At 37.5% G+C, this 22159-nt stretch overlaps 1 protein-coding gene across 17 annotated transcripts in view; it reads right to left on the reverse strand.

Moving 5' to 3' along the window:
- The window catches only part of ORC5 (origin recognition complex subunit 5), a 125908-nt gene that overhangs the window by 102047 nt on the left and 1702 nt on the right, over positions 1 to 22159 (reverse strand). For all 17 annotated transcript variants that reach the window (XR_011539393.1, XR_011539390.1, XR_011539392.1 and 14 more), the window contains exons 2-6: positions 21365 to 21457; positions 18478 to 18678; positions 9463 to 9537; positions 6963 to 7074; positions 1648 to 1778 (exon numbers count right to left, since the gene is read on the reverse strand). Coding sequence is in view for 12 of the 17 variants with exons in the window: in XM_008526787.2 (XP_008525009.1) it covers positions 1648 to 1778; positions 6963 to 7074; positions 9463 to 9537; positions 18478 to 18678; positions 21365 to 21457 (612 nt within the window). In the remaining 5 variants the exon portion in view is untranslated. The remainder of the gene's footprint in view (positions 1 to 1647; positions 1779 to 6962; positions 7075 to 9462; positions 9538 to 18477; positions 18679 to 21364; positions 21458 to 22159) is intronic.

The following is a 22159-nucleotide window of genomic DNA, read 5'->3' on the forward strand; positions in this document are numbered from 1 at the left end:
CTGCAATGTGTAAGGATTATTTCTTACACTTACTAGTATTACTAGCAGCAGGAGAAGCTTAAACCACACTTCAAGCTTCAAGTTTATGAATATAAGGCAACAATAAAAAAAGCTATAACCTTAAAATAAAAAAAGCTATTAAAAAAGCTATTAAAATTAAAAAAGCTATATCCTTTAATAAATTCATTCCTCAGTGAAATGCAAAGGACTCTATAAAATACCATATTTAAATACAGATTTTTCTCCTTTTCCATTTTCTTTTCCAAAGTAGCTTCCCTAAATAACTCTTCCTTCTCGTACTTTATAATCTACTCTGAAATGGCTGCCAGCACTGATTCCCACAGGACGCAAGGAGACTGGTGCTAAGGAGCAGTAACTCCAAGTCATTTCCCAGGAAGGACAGTGGACGAGTATCTGCGCTGACTCTCTCCCCCTCTGTAAGCCCCTCTGCTGTCCTTCCTCCTGGACACCAGGGATCCCAGACGTTCAACTTCTGGAGAGGTTTTGGTGATGACCTTGAAGCAGAACAACCCGCCTTTTGTTTTCTGCCTATTCAGAAGATGCTTGAAATTTACATCTGTATCAGAAGAGGTCTAAAATCCAAAACTTCCCAAAACGTACTAAATGTGAACGCGATTTTAAATGGTCATCTTCTCCTAGGTTCTGTCTCAAACACACACTGTATCTGTCTAAAACTTTTCAGAGCAAAGAAAAGAATAGAGCAAAGTGAAGAAAATGTGCTAAGAAATATAGAAACTGTTGCTTTGGAAGTTACTGTTTTCCAGCCTTACATATATTACTGTTTTCTGTGACATGGAGATAAGATCTTAAGTATTAATGGAAGGTTTCTAAAAGGGAAACCAGACATTCTTGCCTCCTTGCTTTCACATCCCCATAATTAAAGTAGAGAGAGGTCAAAGAAAAATGAAAGTAAATATGATCATTTTCCAAACCGCCTGTGAAATACAAACAGCTGCTCTAAGGTTTTAAATTTTTTTAAGTAATCTTTTATATAAATATTAAAAGTAATCCTTTATATAAAGATTACTAACTCAAGGTCAGTGGCTAATGAAAGACCTGTAATTAAAGGTTCTGACCATACTCTAGTTCACCTGGATTCCAGACCACTATCACTACATATATAAAACTTGAAAGAAATTCATTACAAAAAAACTTGTTACAAAAAATTAACAAAGAAAGGTAAAATTGCTTAAGTTTTTACACCTCCTTTCTGTGACCCTTCATTGTGATTTTAACAGAGTTCTACATTTTCTACAATTAGAGAAGAGAGAAAGAAAGAAAGAAAGAAAAACACTGCTTTGCAACGTATACAAATGTCAAATCATTTTGTTGTGCACCTGAAACTAACATAATCATGTTGTAGGTCAACTACACTTCAGCTAAAAAAAGAAAAAAACACTCCTAAAGAAGAATGAAAAGACATAACTAAAGATGAATAAACGTTTTCTGACCGGGTCAAAGTTTGTACTAACCCACAGACTTCACTTTCTTGTGCTATACTAGCCTCAAAAGGTCATATCCAAAACTTGAAGAATAAATTTTCGGCTTCTAGCCTATCTCACACCATTTCTACATGAAAAAATATTAAAAGATGTACATTTTTTTTAAAGCAAAATGCTCACTCACCAGATGTCTGAGCTCTTTCAAATCTCGACAGACGGTGTAGAAAACCCCAAGAAGAATATTAATGTAGGCAGCATAGAAATCAGCCGAATACTCTGGAGGATGGTCATGGGACAGGATCTTCTGAAGGTTCCCTGTTCACAGGACACAAATGAACACAGATGATTAACACAGCACCATGGTTATACCTTCCAGCATTTTACAACAAAGATTTAAAACAATGAATACACAAGTCCAGCAATTATTAAGGAATAATAAAACGGTTACAAGATTAGAATAGAAAAGTGATACAAATTTTGAAACTAAGGTAGAAGCAGTATGAATCTAATATTCTAAAAAAATTACTAACTGTTGCTTAAGACAAATATTAAACAGTGACATCTAAAGAAAATCTCAAGAACCTCATTACAGGCAAAATCAATATCAAAGGTGAAAAATAACATGGATTCTAGTTTATTTTTCTGCCAATTAAGTAAATTAACTACAAAAAAAACAGGGGCACTGCATAAACTACCACCAAACTGGAAAACGCTCTTCATTTTTAATAAAATGAAAAGAATTCATGACTTTTTTTTTTTTGGAGTAAGATTAGCCCTGAGCTAACATCTGCTGCCAATCCTCCTCTTTTTTGCTGAGGAAGACTGGCCCTGAGCTAACATCCGTGCCCATCTTCCTCTACTTTATATGTGGGATGCCTGTCACGGCATGGCTTGACCAGCAGTGGGTAGGTCCACACCCAGGATCTGAACCGGCAAACCCCAGGCCGCCAAAGCAGAATGTGGGAACTTAACCACGGCGTCACTGGGCTGGCCCCAAGTATTCATGAATTTTTTGATGAATCATCTTTATTTTGTCATTCATCCTTCTATAAAACATGTTTTCTTCCTACAGCTCTGGTGTCTTTCTCTTCTACCTCGAACTCTTTATATAATATCACGTGGTTAGACATAGTTTATCTTGCTAGAAATATTCTATCTTAGAAGCAGAGTTATTGCTTAAGGAAAACAACTACCTATTATTAAAAATTTCCCTGTGATAGTGCATGAATCAGTTAGTCACTCATTCCTTACTGCACTTCCCTCTGACTTCTTGGTGCAATAGTCTCTTTAGACTTCTCAGTTACGAGCACTTTGAACATAACTAGTACTTTAAACTTAGTTCCACAGAGTTCAAGACTTCTGCAGTATTTACAAGTAAAATCTCTTATAGGATGTTCTGATCATGTCAATTTCCTCTTGTCTAAGGTTCCCATTAGGTGAGCCTTTTTACCAAGGATACTGTGGCATTTACCATCAGCCCTTGATTCTAGCCACTCAGATGCCTCACAATCGGATACAGGTGCAAGAGCAAACAACATACATGGACTATCAGTGGATGTTCATAAAAATTCATAAACAGAAACTTAGAAATAGCTATATTAAGAGATTTTACACAGGGCAGCTGACCAAAAAAAAAAAAAATCAAAGCCCAGGTTCATGCTTAGAATATCATCCTGAAGGGAGTCCAGCTGGGAGACCATTACCAGATCTGTATTTTTATATCATAACCAGTGAAAAAAATACTCACAGCCAAAACTTTACTTTGGAGTCTATGGATTTTTACATGCTAAAAGTGAATTTTAAATCTAATGTCACTAAGCTTTTTTAAATAACGCATGGGAAAATATTTGATACACTGAAAATTTCCAAAAGGCACCTTAAAACTTGGAGATAAAGATATTTATATACAAAAAAAATAAATAACTGGATAGACGGAAGGAGGGACAGAGAGAAACGGGGAAGGGATGGACGGTCAGAGAGACAGACAGACATAGGCAAAAAAGATAGTCTCTAAGTGCATGGACAAGGAAATCTGGCAAACAGTTAGGTCTCCAGCTCAGACTGCACTCCTGAGCTCCTCCTGAACATCTCTACCCAGCGATCCCTTCTGGGTGCCTCTCAGTCTCACACGAAAGCTGATTAGATATACTTCAGTCCTGATAAAAAAGCCTTTTAAGAATTAGAACTCTCACCGTGTTGCTGTAAAGTAAACCAGCTGCTCAGTTACAGACCACATACAAAATCGCAGAGTACAACTCTACAGTAAGGGAGCCATGCCAGCTCTAATAGTCTAGGACTATTCAAACTGAGGAAAATCTCATCTCTAACAGAAAGCTGAAGATAGCGTACTAAGAGGTAGTAAATAAAGGGAAGGAGAAACCGTCTGATTGGTCTCCTGCCCTCATAAACTTTCACTGTCAAAGTATGGTCAAACACACAAAGAACAATCACTTCTAACTCGGAGAGGGACTTCTGCTTCCAGTCATGAGGGAGTAAGACGGTCCAGAAATACCCTCCTATAACTAACAACTAAAACTGGACAAAATACAGAAAATAACTATCTTCAGACCTCAAACAAGAGGCAATAAAGGACTGTGGAACCTGAGAAAAGAGAAAGAAATGAGCGAGTCCTACCACCTGCCAGGCTTCCTAACTAGAGGTAACTTAGGAACTGTGGTACAAGGAGAGTCCCAAAAGGAGCCCACTCATCTCAACGAGTTGAGGAGACAGACATCAAAGCAGAGAGAGCCAAGGCAGCTAGAATTTGCAGGGTGCAGGCAGCTATGCAGAGAAAGAGCTCCAGAAATCTACACAGGGGTTTCCTTTCAGTCTCGCCTGAATACCAATCCGTACATGCACAGAGTAAAACCCTAAGGCCAAGCAGAAACTACTTCTGGGGAAAGATAATTATTGGAAAGCTGTAAGTCAAACAATGCCCAGAGCTCACACAGCTGTGAATCACTCACGTGACCACTAGTCAGAATGGAGAAACTGGGCTGAACACAGGGGGCACTCAGCACAGAGCCCAGGAGGGCAACGGCTTAGAAGTGGGGCTCAAATGAGCCCTGGGATATAGGCTACTCTAGATCCTCCCTCCAGAAAAGCTTAAAAAGAGCCTTAAGAGGGTCAAATCTATCTTCAAGTAATTTAAATGCTTACCAGAATAAAGTCCAACACGCAACAACAAACACCACAACATCGATCATTCAATCAAAAATTACTAAACACATAAAGACGCACAGTGAATACTCATAACAAAGAAGAATTAGTCAACAGAAACAAACCCAAAGTGAAAGAGGTAATGGAATTAGTAGACAAGGACATTAAAACAACTATTGTAAATATGCTCAAGGATATAAGAAAAATAAAGCATGATGAGATCTGTAATGAAAATTCCACTGGATAGTAGCAACTGCAGGTTAGACACGTGTAGAAAAGAAGGTCAGTGAACTTAGAGACACAGAACCAAAAACTACCCCAAATAAAACACAGGGAAAAAAAGATTTAAAATTTAAATAGATAAACAGAGATTCAGTGCGACAATATCAAGTCATCTAACATAAATACAATGTGGTCCCAGAAAAAGGGTGGTGGAGGACAGGTAAAATATTCGAAGAAATAATGGCTGAAACTTTTCCAAAGTTGATGAAACTATACACTCAAATATCCAAGAAGCTCCATATATCTCAAGCAGGATAAATAATAAAAGACACTTTCTTTCTTGCCTTTTTCTTTCTTTCAAGCCCAAATAATAATAATGTATTATGGAATTTATAATAAATGTAGAAGTAAAACGTAGGAACAACAGCACAAAGGTTGGGAGGCGGGAAACCGTAAGTCACCGAGATTCTCGGATTGTTTATTGACTGACGCAGCAACAAAACCCGAAACCCGATCAAGAGCACTACAATCCAAATGAAGAAGAAAAAAAAAAGCTTTACCAAAAGATGAGAAGGTTGCATGTGGCAGAGAGCAGAAAACAAGAACTCCAAATAGGGCCCCGGGTGATCATTGCTAAGACGAGTGTTCTAAACATCAGACGCCACGTTCCCGAAGGTGACGTGTGAGTCATAACTAGATGACATTAGCCACCAAGACCATCCCGTTGCCAGTCTGGCTCCACGCTTACTTAACTCTGACTATAATCTGCGTATCAATTAATGTTTCCTTTTTGAATGCCTTTTTGTATGATTATGACGTCTTGCTTTAAAAAAAAAAAACAATATGTAAAAGCCCCTAAAATTTAATAATCAGATTAAACTTGGTTCCATTATTATGTACTTCACAAAAATCTATTAGAACATACTCTTAAAAAGTGGCAATATCACTTTATTTAATTATATCCTCAAACTTTATCTATGCCACTTTGTATCTTTACTTTTTAAAATTTTTAATAAAATTCTACAATTCATTACACCATACTTTAATTCAACTTCAATAAGATGCAGAAAATCAGCATTTTAAAAAATTTTATTAAATTCTAAATAACTTCTCAGTGCTTAAGCCTAACACGTGCCACAAAAAAATTTAATTTCAAACAATGATGACATAGGTACAAAGGAATTTTCTTTTAATGAAATCCTTTGCTTTATTCCTTTTCTTTCTACCTTTTTCTCTTCTCCTTATTTTGTGACTTTCATGGAAGAGAAGCTATTGAAAATAAGAGCTCCCTTCATCTATTTTGGGCTCCTTTTTTCTATCTCAGTTAATTAGCTAAGGCAGGAAGTCTTATTTGACTGCTGTTCTTGAGAAAACAGGCAAAAATGTTGATCTTAACAACGAATGTTTACAGTTTGTTCACAGGGACAGCATTAATGAGGCCAAGGTCAAGAAATATTACTTTTTTACGGTTAACCACCTTATGCTTCAGTTATAAACTTTGCCTCAGAAGTATCATGTCTGCATAGCAACAGTACAATATTAACCTACAAAGCTTTTCAGCAATACAAAAAGTTACTGCGTTCTTCCAAAGACAAAAATAATTAAGATCTATGAAATGTAACATTAAATACAAACCAAAAAAGAAACACAAGGGCTAGTGGTTGGTATATAAGAGGTTACAGTAATGAGAAATGAGATTTACAAAATCAAAAGATGCATTCCACATAGTACTTACCAACTGTATGGTAAATAAAGATTTCCATACAACTTTAATGTGCTCTGCCAACCTAGTCTGCTTCTTATTTGTATGGGTGTTATAATGGAATATATACATCTTAATGTACTGACTAAAAAATGTCAAAATACACAATTAGCACAAATATCTGAGAACTGCTCATGCAAAAAATTTTAATAATTATATGAGAATAACCCCTCACACTTCCAAAATAAAACCTCTGTAAGTGTAGACATATAAGCCACATTTTATGTGAGATTGGCAGCAAACCTGAACAAATTAAGACTTCAAAGTATTCTCATCTGAACAAGCTAGCTTACTCTTTCAAACAACAAAAACTATTTTACTGAATTTCATTTGTCAAGAAAAGTTTTAAAATTTACCTATGCTATAATCAGGGAAATACAAGACAAATGGTTCAAAGCAGCCAGTATTTGGACGAAACTTTTCCCAAACAATTTCACTGAGAAGGATAACAGTCACATTTCTGTCGGTCTGTAAAAGAAAGAGAAACAAAAGCAACTGTGCATTTAAAAATTGTAGAGCAGTAATTCCCTTTGAATTTTTCTTTCAAATAAATCCAGCAAAGTTCCCACATCTAACAAATTATTTGCATGTTAATAAGCCATATTTAGAAAACCTAATCAAGGAGCTCATCCACTTGCAAATTTTCATACATAACTACTTGGAATTTCCATGAAACTCTTAAGTTACTTGACATTTCAGTTAGCCATGAACGTTAAGACAGTCACACAAGTACTTTTTTATGGAAATTAAGAAACACGTTTGCTTAAATAATTAAGATAAGACCTTTTTATGGGAATTTTCAAAGAAATCATTAGCTTTTAATCAATAAACAAAAAAAGGCAAAACTTAACATCTCTCATCATTAAAATGGCTATAGCAACCCAGAGAAAAGGAAACATGACTCGAAGAAAAACAGATATGCCACATTACATAACCACCTGATATTATTAGGAAAATTTAAGGTTTTTTTAAAGGTTATTTTCACACAAATTACTGAGTAATGTTTTACTCAGTATGATATTTATTAGTCTGAAAGGATTTTAAGTTGGTAATGTTCTCATCTGATCATCTGAAAGTACTTTCAATGTACACCATCTATCATAATTTAAGCTTCATTTTACTCAGATAAATATTTAAGATAAAAAAATGGGAAATGCTTTTGCTATATTTCCCAAATGAGACAAATTTTTAAAAATCAAGCATGTTTTTGCTGCGGTTGGCATCCCACATATAAAGTGGAGGAAGATGGACACAGATGTTAGCTCAAGGCCAGTCTTCCTCAGCAAAAAGAGGAGGATTGGCAGCAGATGTTAGCTCAGGGCTAATCTTCCTTAAAAAAAAAAAAAAAGAAAGAAAGAAAAATCAAGCATGTTTTCAGGAATGTCAAAACAACAATTCTCTTTTCTGGCAGAGTCAAGATTTCTGTGAATCTTCACATTTTCCTCAGTTTCCACAATTAAAACTAAAAGAAATGTGAACGGCCTAACTCGTGTGAAGGGATGCACCATCACCAGTACTGGGCACGAGGGGAAAAAATGAAGTAAGCTTGACTGGAAGGGCAACAGGACAGCAAGAGCGGACTCTGGATGCCAGACAGGGAGTCCTAGAGCAGAGCAACGGGAAAGAGCAGACGAAGGTACACAAAAAAACACAAACACAACACAACAACAATAATAAAAAGAAAGGGAGGAGGTGACAGCTATTCAAAGAGAATGGGTCCCTGGTCTCGGCAGTAAAATGTCAAGAGTTAATCAAACTGGGAAAGGCTGGACGGAGTGAGGAAACGCCCAGGAGAGGCCACCACAGCCACGTCACTCCCCCGTCTTCTTCACACTCCCCAGGACTGTGACTAACGTGAAAGCCAGAAGCCCGCCTCAGGCACGCGACGGTTTCAGCCGCACCTGGAAAGCCTGAGCTTCTAGCAGTTTCCCAAATTTTCAAAGGTGGAGATGCTGGAAACGCTGCCTCCTCAAATATTTACTTAATTTTTATTATAATGTTACTTAATACTTAATACAGACACAAAACTATTTATGCTCAAAGCACTTATAAAATTATGAAACCAAAAAGAATTTACAAGTTAAATACAAAGCTACCAAACCAATAAAATTTAAACGAACATTAATTGAATATAACTAACAGTACTGTTTTGCTCAAACTAAACCTCTGCTCACTTCGTGAGTATGGCATTAAGAGGAAACAGCCACAGTGCTTTTGGGTTTAGCGTTCCTCTATCAACTGGTGTTGGTGAGCACTGAATTCTCTTACCAGTTTTCCTTATTCAAACTACTGCAAAACTCTGTTTAGGCCATAATATTATTATTTGGCTTTCATCTGACACATATGCAAATTAAGTCTATCTGGGCTTTTTTCTTATAAGGTCATGACAATTAAAGCAATATTATTACTATCTGGTGCCAACACAGTTGTACACTGAAATACAAAGGTGGTTCTGACACCGAGTGGTCATGAGAGAGAACTCCCGATGATCCATCATAGACATACCATTCATTTTTTAGATTTCTGAAACGAAAGAAACTTTGAGAATCCCTGCATAAAGTTCAAAGTCTGGCCTCCCCCCATTTACTCTAGCAAATACCTAAAACTTTTTAATAGAAAGCAGTGTGAGTCGCTTCACAATTAGAACAAAAACCTAAAACAACTGAAGAATAAATGTTATCAAGTCACAAACTGCTTTAACTTTGAAAAATGCTCAACTTTACTCACTGAGAGAAATGCAAATTAAAATTATATTAAGATATCATTTCTCATCTATCAGATTGGCAAAATGAAAAAATCTGACAACACAATCTATTCATTAGGGCAAAGGGGAAAAAAGACTCATACATTACTTACCAATTCTTGTAACCTGAGAAATCCAGGCAAAAGATTTGCTTCCATATCTCTTAGATACTCTGCTTTATCTAGAACCTTACAGAAAAAAACGCAGCGTCAAAATCAATTGACAAAGCCCTTTACAAAACATTTACATAATATAATGCACAATTCAAGAACTGAACTTTCCATAAAAATTGTAACTTATGAATTGACTTTTAAATGCTATTTACATTTGCGGAAAACATTTCAAATAGGTCAAATTAGTTAAAAAACAGAGTACTTATAACATATTTTAACCCAAATTTCTAAATAGAGAATGAGGCATAGCTACATTAAAAAGGACTGTTTTACAGGTATACTATCAGAAAGACAATGACATAAGATGTTTTAAGGACATTTTCTTAGGTTTACAAGAAATACAACCTTGTGTAATTTTTATTCCATTTGGTAAAAAATATCTACCATGAACCAAAAATTACAGCTCTTTCTGATCCGAGAGAGAGAAGAAAATTCTGAATTTCATCATAAAACTCTTCTTGCCTGAACTTTGCAAATGTATGTTAAACCCCACTTAACTGGATAACAGATCATGTTAAAAAAGATTAAACTTTTGTTCAGTATTATAATAATGCTACTGGGATTATATTTTTTTAAGGTACTTATCTTTTAGAGATATACAGTATATACATATATACAGTATACAGAGAGATATACTATATATATTTATGAATGACATATGATATACATATATGGTAGATACAGTACATAGATATATATTTATGGATGACAGGATACGATGCAGGGAACAATGAATGGGGTACAGATGACACAAGTCTGGCCACCTATTAATAATTTTTGAAGTTGGGTGATGGGTTCATTGGGATACATTACACCATTCTTTTTACATGTTTAAAACTTCCATAATAAAAAATGTTAAAATTTTTTTAAAATTCTGTTTCAAGAGGTCATCGATCAGTCCATAAAAAAATCAAGGTCTTAAGAGCACTATTTAAAACATTCAGTCTAACTTTTGTCTTTACTTTTTGCTATGGAAATTTAAAAATATACACAAAAGTAGGGAGATTAGTACCATGTACTCCCATATATATTTCACCCAGCTTCAACAAAAATCAACATACAGCCAATCTTATTTCTTCTGTCCACCTCCCAACTTTTGCCCTCCACCCTCTTGCTGGATTATTTTAAAGCAAATCCTAGACATACCATTCCATCAGGGAATACGTCAGTATGAAACTATAAGAAATGAGAACTCTTTTAAAAAAAAAAAAATCACAGTATCATCATGCTTAAAAACTTAACAATATTTCTTAATATCATCTAATAACCAGTATGCAAATTTCCCTACTTGTTCCATAAATGTCCTCAGAGTTAGCTTATTTGAGTCAGGATCCAAAGAGGTCCATACATTGCATCTTATTATATTTGGTTTATTAGTCTTCTAAGCCTGTTTTAAATTATAACAGTTTCACTGAACCTTCTTTTTTCCCTCGTTATTTATTTTTTAGAGAAACCAGGTCATCTGTCATGCAGAATTTCCCATATTCTGGATTGGGTGATTGCATCTTTGTAGTGTCATTTAAGGTGTTCCTCTATGCCCTATATTTACTGTAAAATAGTCGACACATCCAGAGGGTTGATCAGATTCAGGTTCAAGTTTGGGGCAAGAATATTTCACAAGTAGTGCTCTTTTACTGAATTACATCCACAGGCATACAATATCCGGTTGTCTTTTTTTTGTGTGATAAAGACTGACTGACAGGTTCAGGTGTTGTCAGTCTGACCCATTCATGATAAAGTTCGCCAGCAGCCTTTCACCTAATGCATTCAGTATCAATTGATGATCATTGCCTATATTCATTATTTCATTAGGAACTGCAAAACTATAGTATTCTATGATTGTTTCTGCATTTACTGGAGGACATTTTCCTAGAAAGATCTTTCCCTCATCCACTATTTAGCTACCCAGAAATAAAGTTCACACAGGACAAGAATAATAAATGCCTCTTTCCCTTAATGTACCAATTTTCAGAACAATGAGTTTGTGTCTGTATTAGCTTTCTGCACTTGCTGTGACACATTACTACACATTTGGTGGCTTAAAACAAACTAAAAATTTATTCCCTCTCAGTTCTAGAAGCCCAAAGTCTGAAACCAGTTTCACTGGCCCGAAGTCAAGGTGTTGGCAGGGCCACACTCCCTCCAGCAGCTCTACGGTTGAATCCACTCCTTGCCTCTCCCAGCTTCCGGTGACTGCCTAGCATTCTTTGGCTCATGGCTGCAACACTCAAATTTTTAAGGCCAGCATCTTCAAGTTCCTCACTTACTCTGCTTGCCTCTGCTTCCATTATCTGGCCATCTCCTCTTTGTACGTGGTATAGTCAAATCTTCTCTGCCGTATGGACATTTGTGACTGCATTTCAGGCCCACCAAGATAATCCAGGTAAATCTCCCCATCTCAAGATGCTTAACTTAATCACATCTGCAAAGACTCTTTTTCCAAATGAGGTAATATTTACAAGTTTCAGAGATTAGGACCTGCTATCTTCAGGGGCCATCATTCAGCCTACTGTGGCACCCTAGTAAATTAAACTCCCACAGTAACCCATGAGATGAGGTTTTGTGTTCTTTATGTATTTGCTTAGTAACATTATGAATTCATGGATTTTATCATATATAATGTGCTTCCATCCACTGAATCATTATTCTTTTCGATGGTCAAATTGTCCCATCTTTGGCCAGTTGAAGTCCTTTCAAATTGGCTTGGGTCTTTTGTTCCCCCAGCTTTAGTGAGATATAAATGACATACAACATTGCATAAGGTTAAGGTGTATGTGTTGATGCCATACACTTATTTATTGCAAATTGATTCCTGCCAAAGCATTAGCTAACACTTCTATCACCTCACATAATTACCATTTCTTTTTTGTGGTGAGAACACTGAAGATGTACTCTACTCTCTTAGCAGCTTTCAAGTATATAATACAGTATTATTAACTAAAATCACCATGTTTACATCAGATTCCTCAGAACTTATTCATCTTATAACCGGAAGTTGTACTCTTTGACCAGCATCTCTCTATTTCTTCTACCCTTCAGCCACCAGTAACTACTACTTTAGGCTCCGTTTCTGTGAGTTTGGCTTTTTCAGATTCCACATATAAGTGAGATCACACAGTATTCTGTCTTTCTCCATTTGACTTATCTCACTTAGCAGAATGCCCTAAAGGTCTATTCATTTTGTCACAAAACACAGAACTTCCTTCTTTCTCATGACTGAATACTCCATTGTGCGTGTGTGTATACCACATCTTCTTTATCCATTCATTCAGTGACGGACATTTAGGTTGTTTCCATATCTTGGCTATTGTGAATAACGCTGTAATGAACATGGGAGTACATACAGATACCTCTTCGAGATCCTGATTTCCATTTCTTCTGGATGTATACCTATAAGTGAAATTGCAGGATCATACGGCAGTTCTATTTTTAATTTCTGAGGAACCTCCATACTGTTTTTCACAGTGACTACACCAATTTACATTCCTATCAACAGTGGACAAGGGTACCCTTTTCTACACATCCTTACCAACACCTGTTATCTCTTGCCGTTTTGATAACAGCCATTCTAATAGGTGTGAGGTAATATCTCATTGTAGTTTTGGATTGCAAGTCCCGATGATTAGTGATGTCGCGCTAATGGACTTGTTGGCCATTTCTATGTCTTCTTTGGAAAAACGTCTATTCAGGTCCTCTGCCACTTTTTAATTGCTTAGTTTTTTTGCTATTGAGTTGCATGAGTTCTTTACACATTTTAGATATTAATCTCTTATTACATATGTGATTTGCAAGTATTTTCTCCCATTCCATTGGCTGACTTTTCATTTGGTTGATTGTTTCTTTTGCTGTGCAAAAGCTTTTTAGCTTGACGTAGTCTCACTCACCAACTTTTGCTTTTGTTGCTTGTGTTTTTGGTGTCATATGCAAAAAGCTGTCACCAAGCCAATGTCAAAGAGCTTCTTCTCTGTTTTGTTCCAGGAATTTTACAGTTTCAGTTCTTATATCTAAGTCTTTCATCCATTTCAAGTTAATTTTTGTAAATGGTATAAGACAGGGGTCTAATTTTATTCTTCTGCATGTGGCTGTCCAGTTTTCCCAGCACCACTTATTGAAGAGACTATCCTTTCTCCATTGAGTATGCTTGGCCACCTTGTCAAATATTAGTTGACCATATATGCAAGAGTTTACTCCTGGGCTCTCAATTCTGTTCCATTGGTCTGTGTGTCTATTTTTATGACAGCACTATACTGTTTTGATAACTGTAGCATTATAGTACAGTTTGAAATCAGGAAATGTGCTATGTCCAGCTTTGTTCTGTCCCAGAATGGCTTTGGCTATTCGGGGTCTTTTGTGGTAACATGCACATTTTAGGACTGTTTTTCCTATTTCTGTGAAAAACATCATTGGAATTTTATCAGGGATTGCACTGAATCTACAGATGGCTTTGGACAGTAAGGACATTTTAACCATACTAATTTTTTCAATCCATAAGATTCTTTGTCTTTTTTAAATGACCCTAGCAGTAGCTGATATCTTCCTAGCTTTCTATTACGGCAAGATGGTCTAGGTTTATCTCGTACATTTTCTTCCCAGAACTGAAATCGCTCTTTCTCCAAAGAAAGCAGTTTTTTAAAAAAACATTTACATTTTATTAATAAATCTTATTGCAAATTATAATCACTTAAATTAGGAATAAAATTAAAATGCAGGGAATATTGTTTCCCTGAATAGTCCAAATTGTTTTTGTATCTGTTTTACTTATTAATAGATAGCTTGAAACAATGTATGAGAGTAACCAACTTATTTCATTCCTAATTAGACAAAATAAAGCTAAAATTATTTACTGCTAAAAAGATATAAATTAGTTTCTCTACTATGCATTCTCATTACACAATTTTCCCATCAATCTCCATTTAAATAACTCTCTAATCCAGGACACAGATTAATTCAAATAAATTGGTCCATTTTTATGCCCATTTTAATGCCTAAACACAAAGCTGTAGCAGTAAATTAACAGTTCATTCTTCCAATTTGATAGAGTTAACTCACTATAATTAATCATTTTATGGTATTCTAATAAATGATCCTTCTTCAAAAGCAATTATCAGATAACTAATATTCAGAGAAGTACAAATTTTAATTCAGATCCAAATATTTTTCTTAATAATTTACATGAAGGAGTTCTCATAGACTCAATTTGCAAGCCAGTTTACTGACAAGAAAACATTCTCAGCCATCTTTCTGTATTATTTCCCAACTATTGAGGCTTACCAACTCATATATTAGATAGCTGAACAGTCTACAGACTTCCTCTAAAAAATGTTCTACACTAAACATCTGCAAACTTTTCCACTCTTAACATTCAGTCAACTAACAAATCCTTATTGAATGTCTACTTACATCCACTGGGCCTGAAAAATGAGTAGGACTCTACTCACTCCTCATGGCTGTTTCTAGAATATGGATTCTCCCCTCTTCCTAAAGGGACTCAGCTTTGAAATTCTACTTGTTGGAGTCATCCACATATTCTGGGGTCATTCCTCCTCATTTGTTAAATATTACAGTTTCTGACTATCTCTTCTCTAATACAACTCCTATTGTTTTTAGATATTTCAAACCCACATAAATGACCCCCTTCTGACACGGCAGACTCAGTTCCTTAAATAGCTCTCCAACAATGATCTTATCTCCCACTCTACCTCAGTGAAAGACCAACTTACTTCCTAGATGACTGGTTTTTGAAGTGTGGTCTGTGGCCCCCGGGGCAGGGACTGGCAGCAGCATCCCTGATACCCTTTCAGGAGGCTGGCAAGGTCAAAACAATTTTCATAAGAATACTAAAAGAGGATTTGCCTTTTTTAACATGTTGACATTTACAGTGACGGTGCAAAAGCAATGGTGGGCTAAACTAGAGCCACCTTAGCATAAACGAAAGCAACAAAGCCAAACTGTACAAGCAGTCGCTGTATTCTTCACGACGCACTTGCATTCCAAAAAAATTAGACTGCCACTGCTGAGCAGAGGGAGCAGCTGCACCGTTTCCTATTCCTCCTGCTAAGTAAAACTAAGAATCTTAAATATCCATAAAACAAACAGGGCTCTGAAAGGTGGAGAGAAGAGAGCAGACCAATTAGGAACCTTGGGGCCAGAAGAATGGCAACTGGCCTCAGAGTGAGCTGCCTGAGTTGTCTTCTGCCTCACACATCCCAGGCGTGGAGCTGAAGAAGCCAGGCACACAGAGGCTGACAAGCACAAACCGAAAAAGTCGCAACAAAAGCCCGCTATCTCCAGCCACAGGAGGGCAGCCTCGCAAAGACTCCCAGGACACGGCACTCTCCAAGTTTTCTTCGTAAGTCATGATTCCTTCTGTCTCCTCATTTGTTCTTTCCCATCTCCTCATTCCCAAACACCAGACTGCCACAGCACTCAGTCACTGGACTCACTGCTTTTCCACCTCACTCACTCTCTTGGTGACCTAATCCAGTCTCACAGCTTTAAGTACTTACATGCTCACGCCTCCAAAATGGTATCTCCACGTTGGACCTCTCTTGACCTCAGACTCAAGTGTCCAAGTGCCAATTCAATGTCTCTAATTGGACTCAACCCAAAACCCAACTCCTAATCACTCCTTCCCCTACAGCAAGACTCCATCTGCTACAGCTCTGTCGACTCAGATAATGAGAACTCCGTTCTTTCAGGTGCAAACAAACTTTTGAGTCATCCTTGACTTCTTTCTTTCTCTCCTCCTCCACACTCAATCTATCAGAAAATTCTGTCAACCCTACCTCCAAAATGTATCCAGACCACTTCCTATCACCTCCACTGCCACTACCCTGGTCTAAACCAACATGATGTTCTGCTCAGATTATTAGGAATGTCTCATAACTAACTGCGTTAGCTTCCTAGGGCCACCTAAACAAAGCACCACAAACAGGGCGCCTTAAGCAACAAATTTACTATCTCACAGTTCTGGATGCTAGAAGTCAAGATCAAGTTGTTGGCAGGACCACGGTTCCTCTGAAGGTGTTGGAGAAAAGTCTGCTCCAGGCCTCTCTCCCAGCTTCTGGAAGTCCCCTGGCTTGTGGCAGCATATCTCCAATCTTCACACAGCTTTCTCCCTGTGCACACGTCTGTCTCCAAATTTCCTCCGTGTACAAGGACACCAGTCATACTGGATTAGGGGCCTACTAACACTAGTACGAACTCATCTTATGACCTCATCTTAATGAATTAGACCTGCAATGAACTGATCTCCAAATAAGTTCACATTCTGAAGTACTAGAGGTTGGAACGTCAATGTACGAATTGTTGAGAGAAACATTATAAGCCATAACACTAGTCTGCATGCTTCTATCATTGCACCCCTCAGCTGAGCCTCAATTACCACGCTCCTCCTCACTTACACTATTCCAGTCACAATGGCCTTCTTGGTATTCCCTGAACAGACAAGGCATGCTCCAGTCTCCTTCGCACTCTTATGGAGACGTCCTTGCTTGAATACTCTTCTTTCAGATGTCTTCATGGCTTGCACCTCACTTCCTTCAGGTTTCAGCTCATTTATCATGAACTCAGTGAGATCTTCCCTGCCTTCTCTATTGAGAAAAATAACTAGTCTCTCCCACCTGCTTGATCCTCCCTTACTCTGCTCCATTAACCTATCACATCTGACATATTGCATATTAACTTGCTTATCATCAATCTTCCTCAAGTAGACAGTAAGGTGCCAGTGGGCAGACTCTGCTTTGTTCCCTGTTCTATCTCCAGTGTCCACAATAGTGTATGGCAGACAGGAAGTGCTCAATAAATATTTGTCAAATAAATGAATGAATGAAATTAAAACATGGAAGGAACTGTTTTATCCATTTACGGAGATGCAAGAATACATAAGATTTGGTCCCTGCAGTGAGTTTTTAACTAAGGTGTTATAATAAGGCATTATATTAAAATTCAATTTCAATTCCAATTCCAGAGATGATAATTTTTTTAAAAGGTTGAAGTATTATAAAAAATTCACTAATATAAAACATATTACATATTTTCAGTTGTTTGCTAGTCATTTTCACATAGATGTAACAGCTAGACTTCAAACATAGCCCACCTAAAATCAAACAATTCATCTTTCCCCCCAAATCTACTCCATACACAAATGATTCACCTGTGCCCACAAACCTAGCCCAAACACAGCTGACAAGTTTGACCTTTGCTGCCTCTTCCTCTTAATCTTTTCTGCATCTTCTGCCCCAACTCTGGTCTAGGCCCGCATTTCCTCTAATGTAAACAGCTACAAGAGCCTCAAAACCATTCTTCTGGCCTTCAGTCTTTCACCCCCTCCAATCCAGCTACTCAAGCTGCCTTCAGAGTTATCTTCCCACAGCATGTCTGTTGTTCTAAGATCTTCACTACCTCCTCTCACTGCCTAGGAAATGAACTAGAGTGCTTTAGTATAGTTCTCAAGACAGTCCATGTCCATGACCTGCCACCGCCTACCTTTCTAGTCTTCTTTTTCTCCCTTCATACTTTACAACTCTCTACGACTAGACTATCTGGCATTCTCTGGCCTCCATTCCCATCTGCGTGCCTTTGCTTACATAATTCCCTCCATCTGAAATTCCTCTCCTTCAGCTTCTTCCTGAAACACCCTAATCATTCTTTTAAGTCTATCTCAAATGCTATCACCTCCTGAAGCTGTACCAGATGTGCCTAAGTCAGTACTTGCATCTCAAGGTTATCACTTACCACATTCTGCTTAGTCACATGCTGAGTATGTGTCACAACTCTTGTATTAAACTGAAGCTCCCTTTGGATAAGAAAGACATCTAAAACATTTTTGTATCCCAAAAGCACCTTGCACGGTGCACTGTACATAATGAGACTCAAAACAAATATATGGAAACTGAGCTAATAAACAAATCAGTCTTCAAACAAGACATGATATAATGAAATGAAATGACTTACAATATATACAGTCTGATCCTTGAGACTTTCAGCTTTGGTGACTTGTTTAAACAAGCGAACAAAGTCATTAAATGTTTCACAGGTTATGTGAGTAGGACATGCATCCTCTGAAGAACTGAGATGATTCAACTTGTTTAAAATTTGTTCCAAGAGCAGCCTCAAGGTAAAGCATTCAACGCAATTCACGAAGACATGTGGGAGCTGAAAACAAAAAACAAAGAGTGTAAAGAGAAAACACACATATATAGCAATGGCTCTGCTGGATATTCCCCCATCTGCCCTTCTAAATCTATACCCCACCGTTCCCCAACCTGCTCTGTGCCCCAGGAGGCTGACCACTACAGGCTACACTGCCCAGACTTATTTTCCGGCTCTGGTTGGATTCAGCCAATGGAAAGCACCAGCAGGAGACTGGAGGAGAGCAGAGAGAGAGAAGTTGAATATTTATTCCCTTGCCTCCCACTCCCACCCCTCAGCGGCCCACAGTTTGACAGGGGCTACGTCCTTCTACCAGAGGCCACCGCTCCAGCTGGGCAGCCCCTCATCAAAGGCTACAGCTCTTACTGAGGTGTGGTAACAACTCCTTCCTGTGGCCCGTGCAGGGCTGAGGGAGGTAAAGGCTCTTGGTGCTTCACCATCCCTTAATGGTTCCCTCAACATTTTTTCAACCTTTAAGTCCCTTCACTAAACTCACTTCAATTATTTGATCGCCACTTGTTTCCTGTAGGGATTCAAAGCAAACTTATATTCTCCCCTAAAGATTTTTACAGAGACTCCCAAGTACATGTGAATGTTAAAATTCTTAGTGAGAATTCCACACTTATAATTTTAAGATAATATTCTTAATGATGAGCACACCTAGACTGAAACAAAAATTTAAGGGTTAGAAAGCACAGTAATCCCTCTATGAGGACTGAGAACTAGCTCTCATTTACAGAACTACCAAAATGGAGGTAGTTCCAGAAGTAACAAGGAAATAAAAGACTCGTTCACAAATATAGTCTGTTCAGAAAATGCAATCACAAAAGCAGTATTACCACTCAGAAGACGATAACCCACAGCATGTGGCACAAACAATGGAACCTATAACTATTTTTAATAACAGTCTACAAATCTCACCCAATAAGGAGGCTTTTCTTTCTCTCTCAGAGAAACGGTGTAACCAAAGCTACATTATACTTACTTAGGCAGTTTCACAAGCATTCACTGACCTCCTCTATCCCCATTCCTTTATGAACCAGAGTCCACAACATCTCTGTCATGAATAAGTGTCTTGCTTACTGCTATCCGGTGCTATGCATGACCTATAAGGGCAGCATACTCCATGTGTCTCTTTCTGTACCTGTACCAGAGGCACTGATAATCATCATTTATTACAATGATTAAGTAGCAGCAAAAACTATAATGTATTAAAAAAAGGAATAGAGTCCTTAAATATGGAACTTCCTCATTCAGTTTTCATGCTTTGATTCAACATATATATATTTGTGGACACTTCATAAGGGGCTTCTCAAATGCAAATGCCCGATCCAGGATCCTGTTCACTCAGATTCTGAAGTCCGATATGAAGCCCAGGTATTTGCATTTTTAAAACATATGGGTGATCTTCGGAATCAAAGGCTAAAATCCACAAATTGATACGTGCCAAGCACTGCACTTGGTGCTGGGGATTATCTGAGGAAATTCAGATTCTCCAGCCAGGGAAACACAAACACAATCCCACAGCTGAAAGGACTACATTTTACGACAGAATTAAGCACAGCATGCCGAAGGTGCACCTCAGAGGGGCCTCTAACAACAGCCGAGGGAGTCAGGAAAGGCTTCCAGAGTGTGGGTAGAAGAAAAACTTAGCAAAGTAAGCATTTGCCAAGCAATAGGGCAGTAGAGGCCGAGCGAGTGAGTCCAACAAAGCCATTCCAAGCAGAGGGAGCAGTACGTGCTAAGGCTTGAAAGTCAGAGAGAACAGGAACTGTAAGTACTTCGGTATCCGTATAAGACACGCATGCTCTGGGCTAGAGCTTAGCACTGGGGTTAGCAAACTACGGGCTGGCCATCTGTTTTTATATATAAAGTTTTATTAGAACTCAGACATGCCCATTCAGACAGATGCTGTCCAAGGCTGCTTTCACACTAACGCAGAGTTGAGTAGTTCTGATAGAAACTGTATGGCCCACAGCTTAAAATATTTACTGTCTGGCCCTTAAGAAAAAGTTTGTCCATGCCTGGCTTAGGATATGAAGGAGGTGTGGCAATAATCATTAATAACAGCAGCTAACCTTTATGGGGAGCTTACCATATACTAAGTACTGTCATAAGCACTTTTCATGTATTAGCTCATTTAATCCTCACAACAATCCCAAATGTTGTCACTATTAGGTCTACTTTTCTGATGGGAAAAGCATTAAGTGGTGAATCCAGAAGAAGAACATGAGTCTGCCAGACTTTACAGCCCAAACTCTTCACCATTATACTAAGAAAATAAACTGAATTCAGCTCAGCACCTTCTTATATATATATCAGGCAAGGGGCAGCTGAACATTTTCCTGAACATCATTATCCATATTATAAATGTAACAATGGGAAAGAAACAGATTTTAATGTTTTTTAAAGAATTTACTATTATGTGTGTTTTTCCCCAAATATTATCAGCCAATGAAAATTAGAAATAAAAAATAACTTTCTAACATCAAGGCTCAAGGTATCTAACAATGCCTTCTGAAGCTCACAGTGTTTGAAGATATTCAAACAAAAGAAGGTCAGAAATGTTTTATGTAGAAGATACTCCTTCAGAGAAAGGTAAACTGGAATAAATAATCTCCCAGATTCCCTCCATTTTCAGGAGTCTATGAGTAAAAATCAATTAATATTGATTTGTGGTTATTCTTACCTCTAAAGTTTTCAACAAAGTTTGTGTTACATAGGTCTTTCCACTGGCAGTATGTCCATAAATGAAAATCGATGGAAAGCTGAAATGATGTCTCTACGGGAGAAAAGAGAAATATCAGTCTGCACAGACAAAAAAGAAAATAAACATTTATCAACTCGTGAGAAAGTTTTATGCGGTAAAGCAAAATATTCAATCCAAATTATTTCAACAGTGGACTCATCATGACACTTTGAACTTGCTTGAATACAGTGCATTAAGAGTCAGATGCCTAGCAAAAAGCAAAAGTTGTCAAAAGCCCCTCTATTGGTCTAGTCGATACTAGAAATATGTTTCGTTCATTCAACGATCATTTAGTATACACCTACCAAATGCTGAAAACCATGATACACTGAAGAGACGAATATCAGGTAAGGACAAATCTGCTCTGGAGGAGTTCAAAGTCTAGTGGAAAGACATATATTTTCAAAATAATTACAAGAAAATTGGATGATGCAATTTGCATGAGAAAGTGGAGTCTCTATGATCATCATCTACCACTACAACAGTGGTCACAAACATTTACTACATCCTAGCCACTAAGTTACACATTTCCTTTTGCTAGACAAATCAGGAACTCAGATTTACACAAGGCAAAGACTTTTTAAACGCCATATGCCTATGGCAAAAGCAGCCCAAATGCTAAAAATAGACTAAAAATGGATGTTTTAATACATGAATCCTTTCTTAAAGTTTCTACATAACGATCTTGTAAACTAGATTAAAAATCCTGTCCCAAGAATTAAATGCATGCTTGCT

The sequence above is a fragment of the Equus przewalskii genome, chromosome 4, assembly GCF_037783145.1.
Source record: "Equus przewalskii isolate Varuska chromosome 4, EquPr2, whole genome shotgun sequence".
Classification (NCBI taxonomy): Eukaryota; Metazoa; Chordata; class Mammalia; order Perissodactyla; family Equidae; genus Equus; species Equus przewalskii.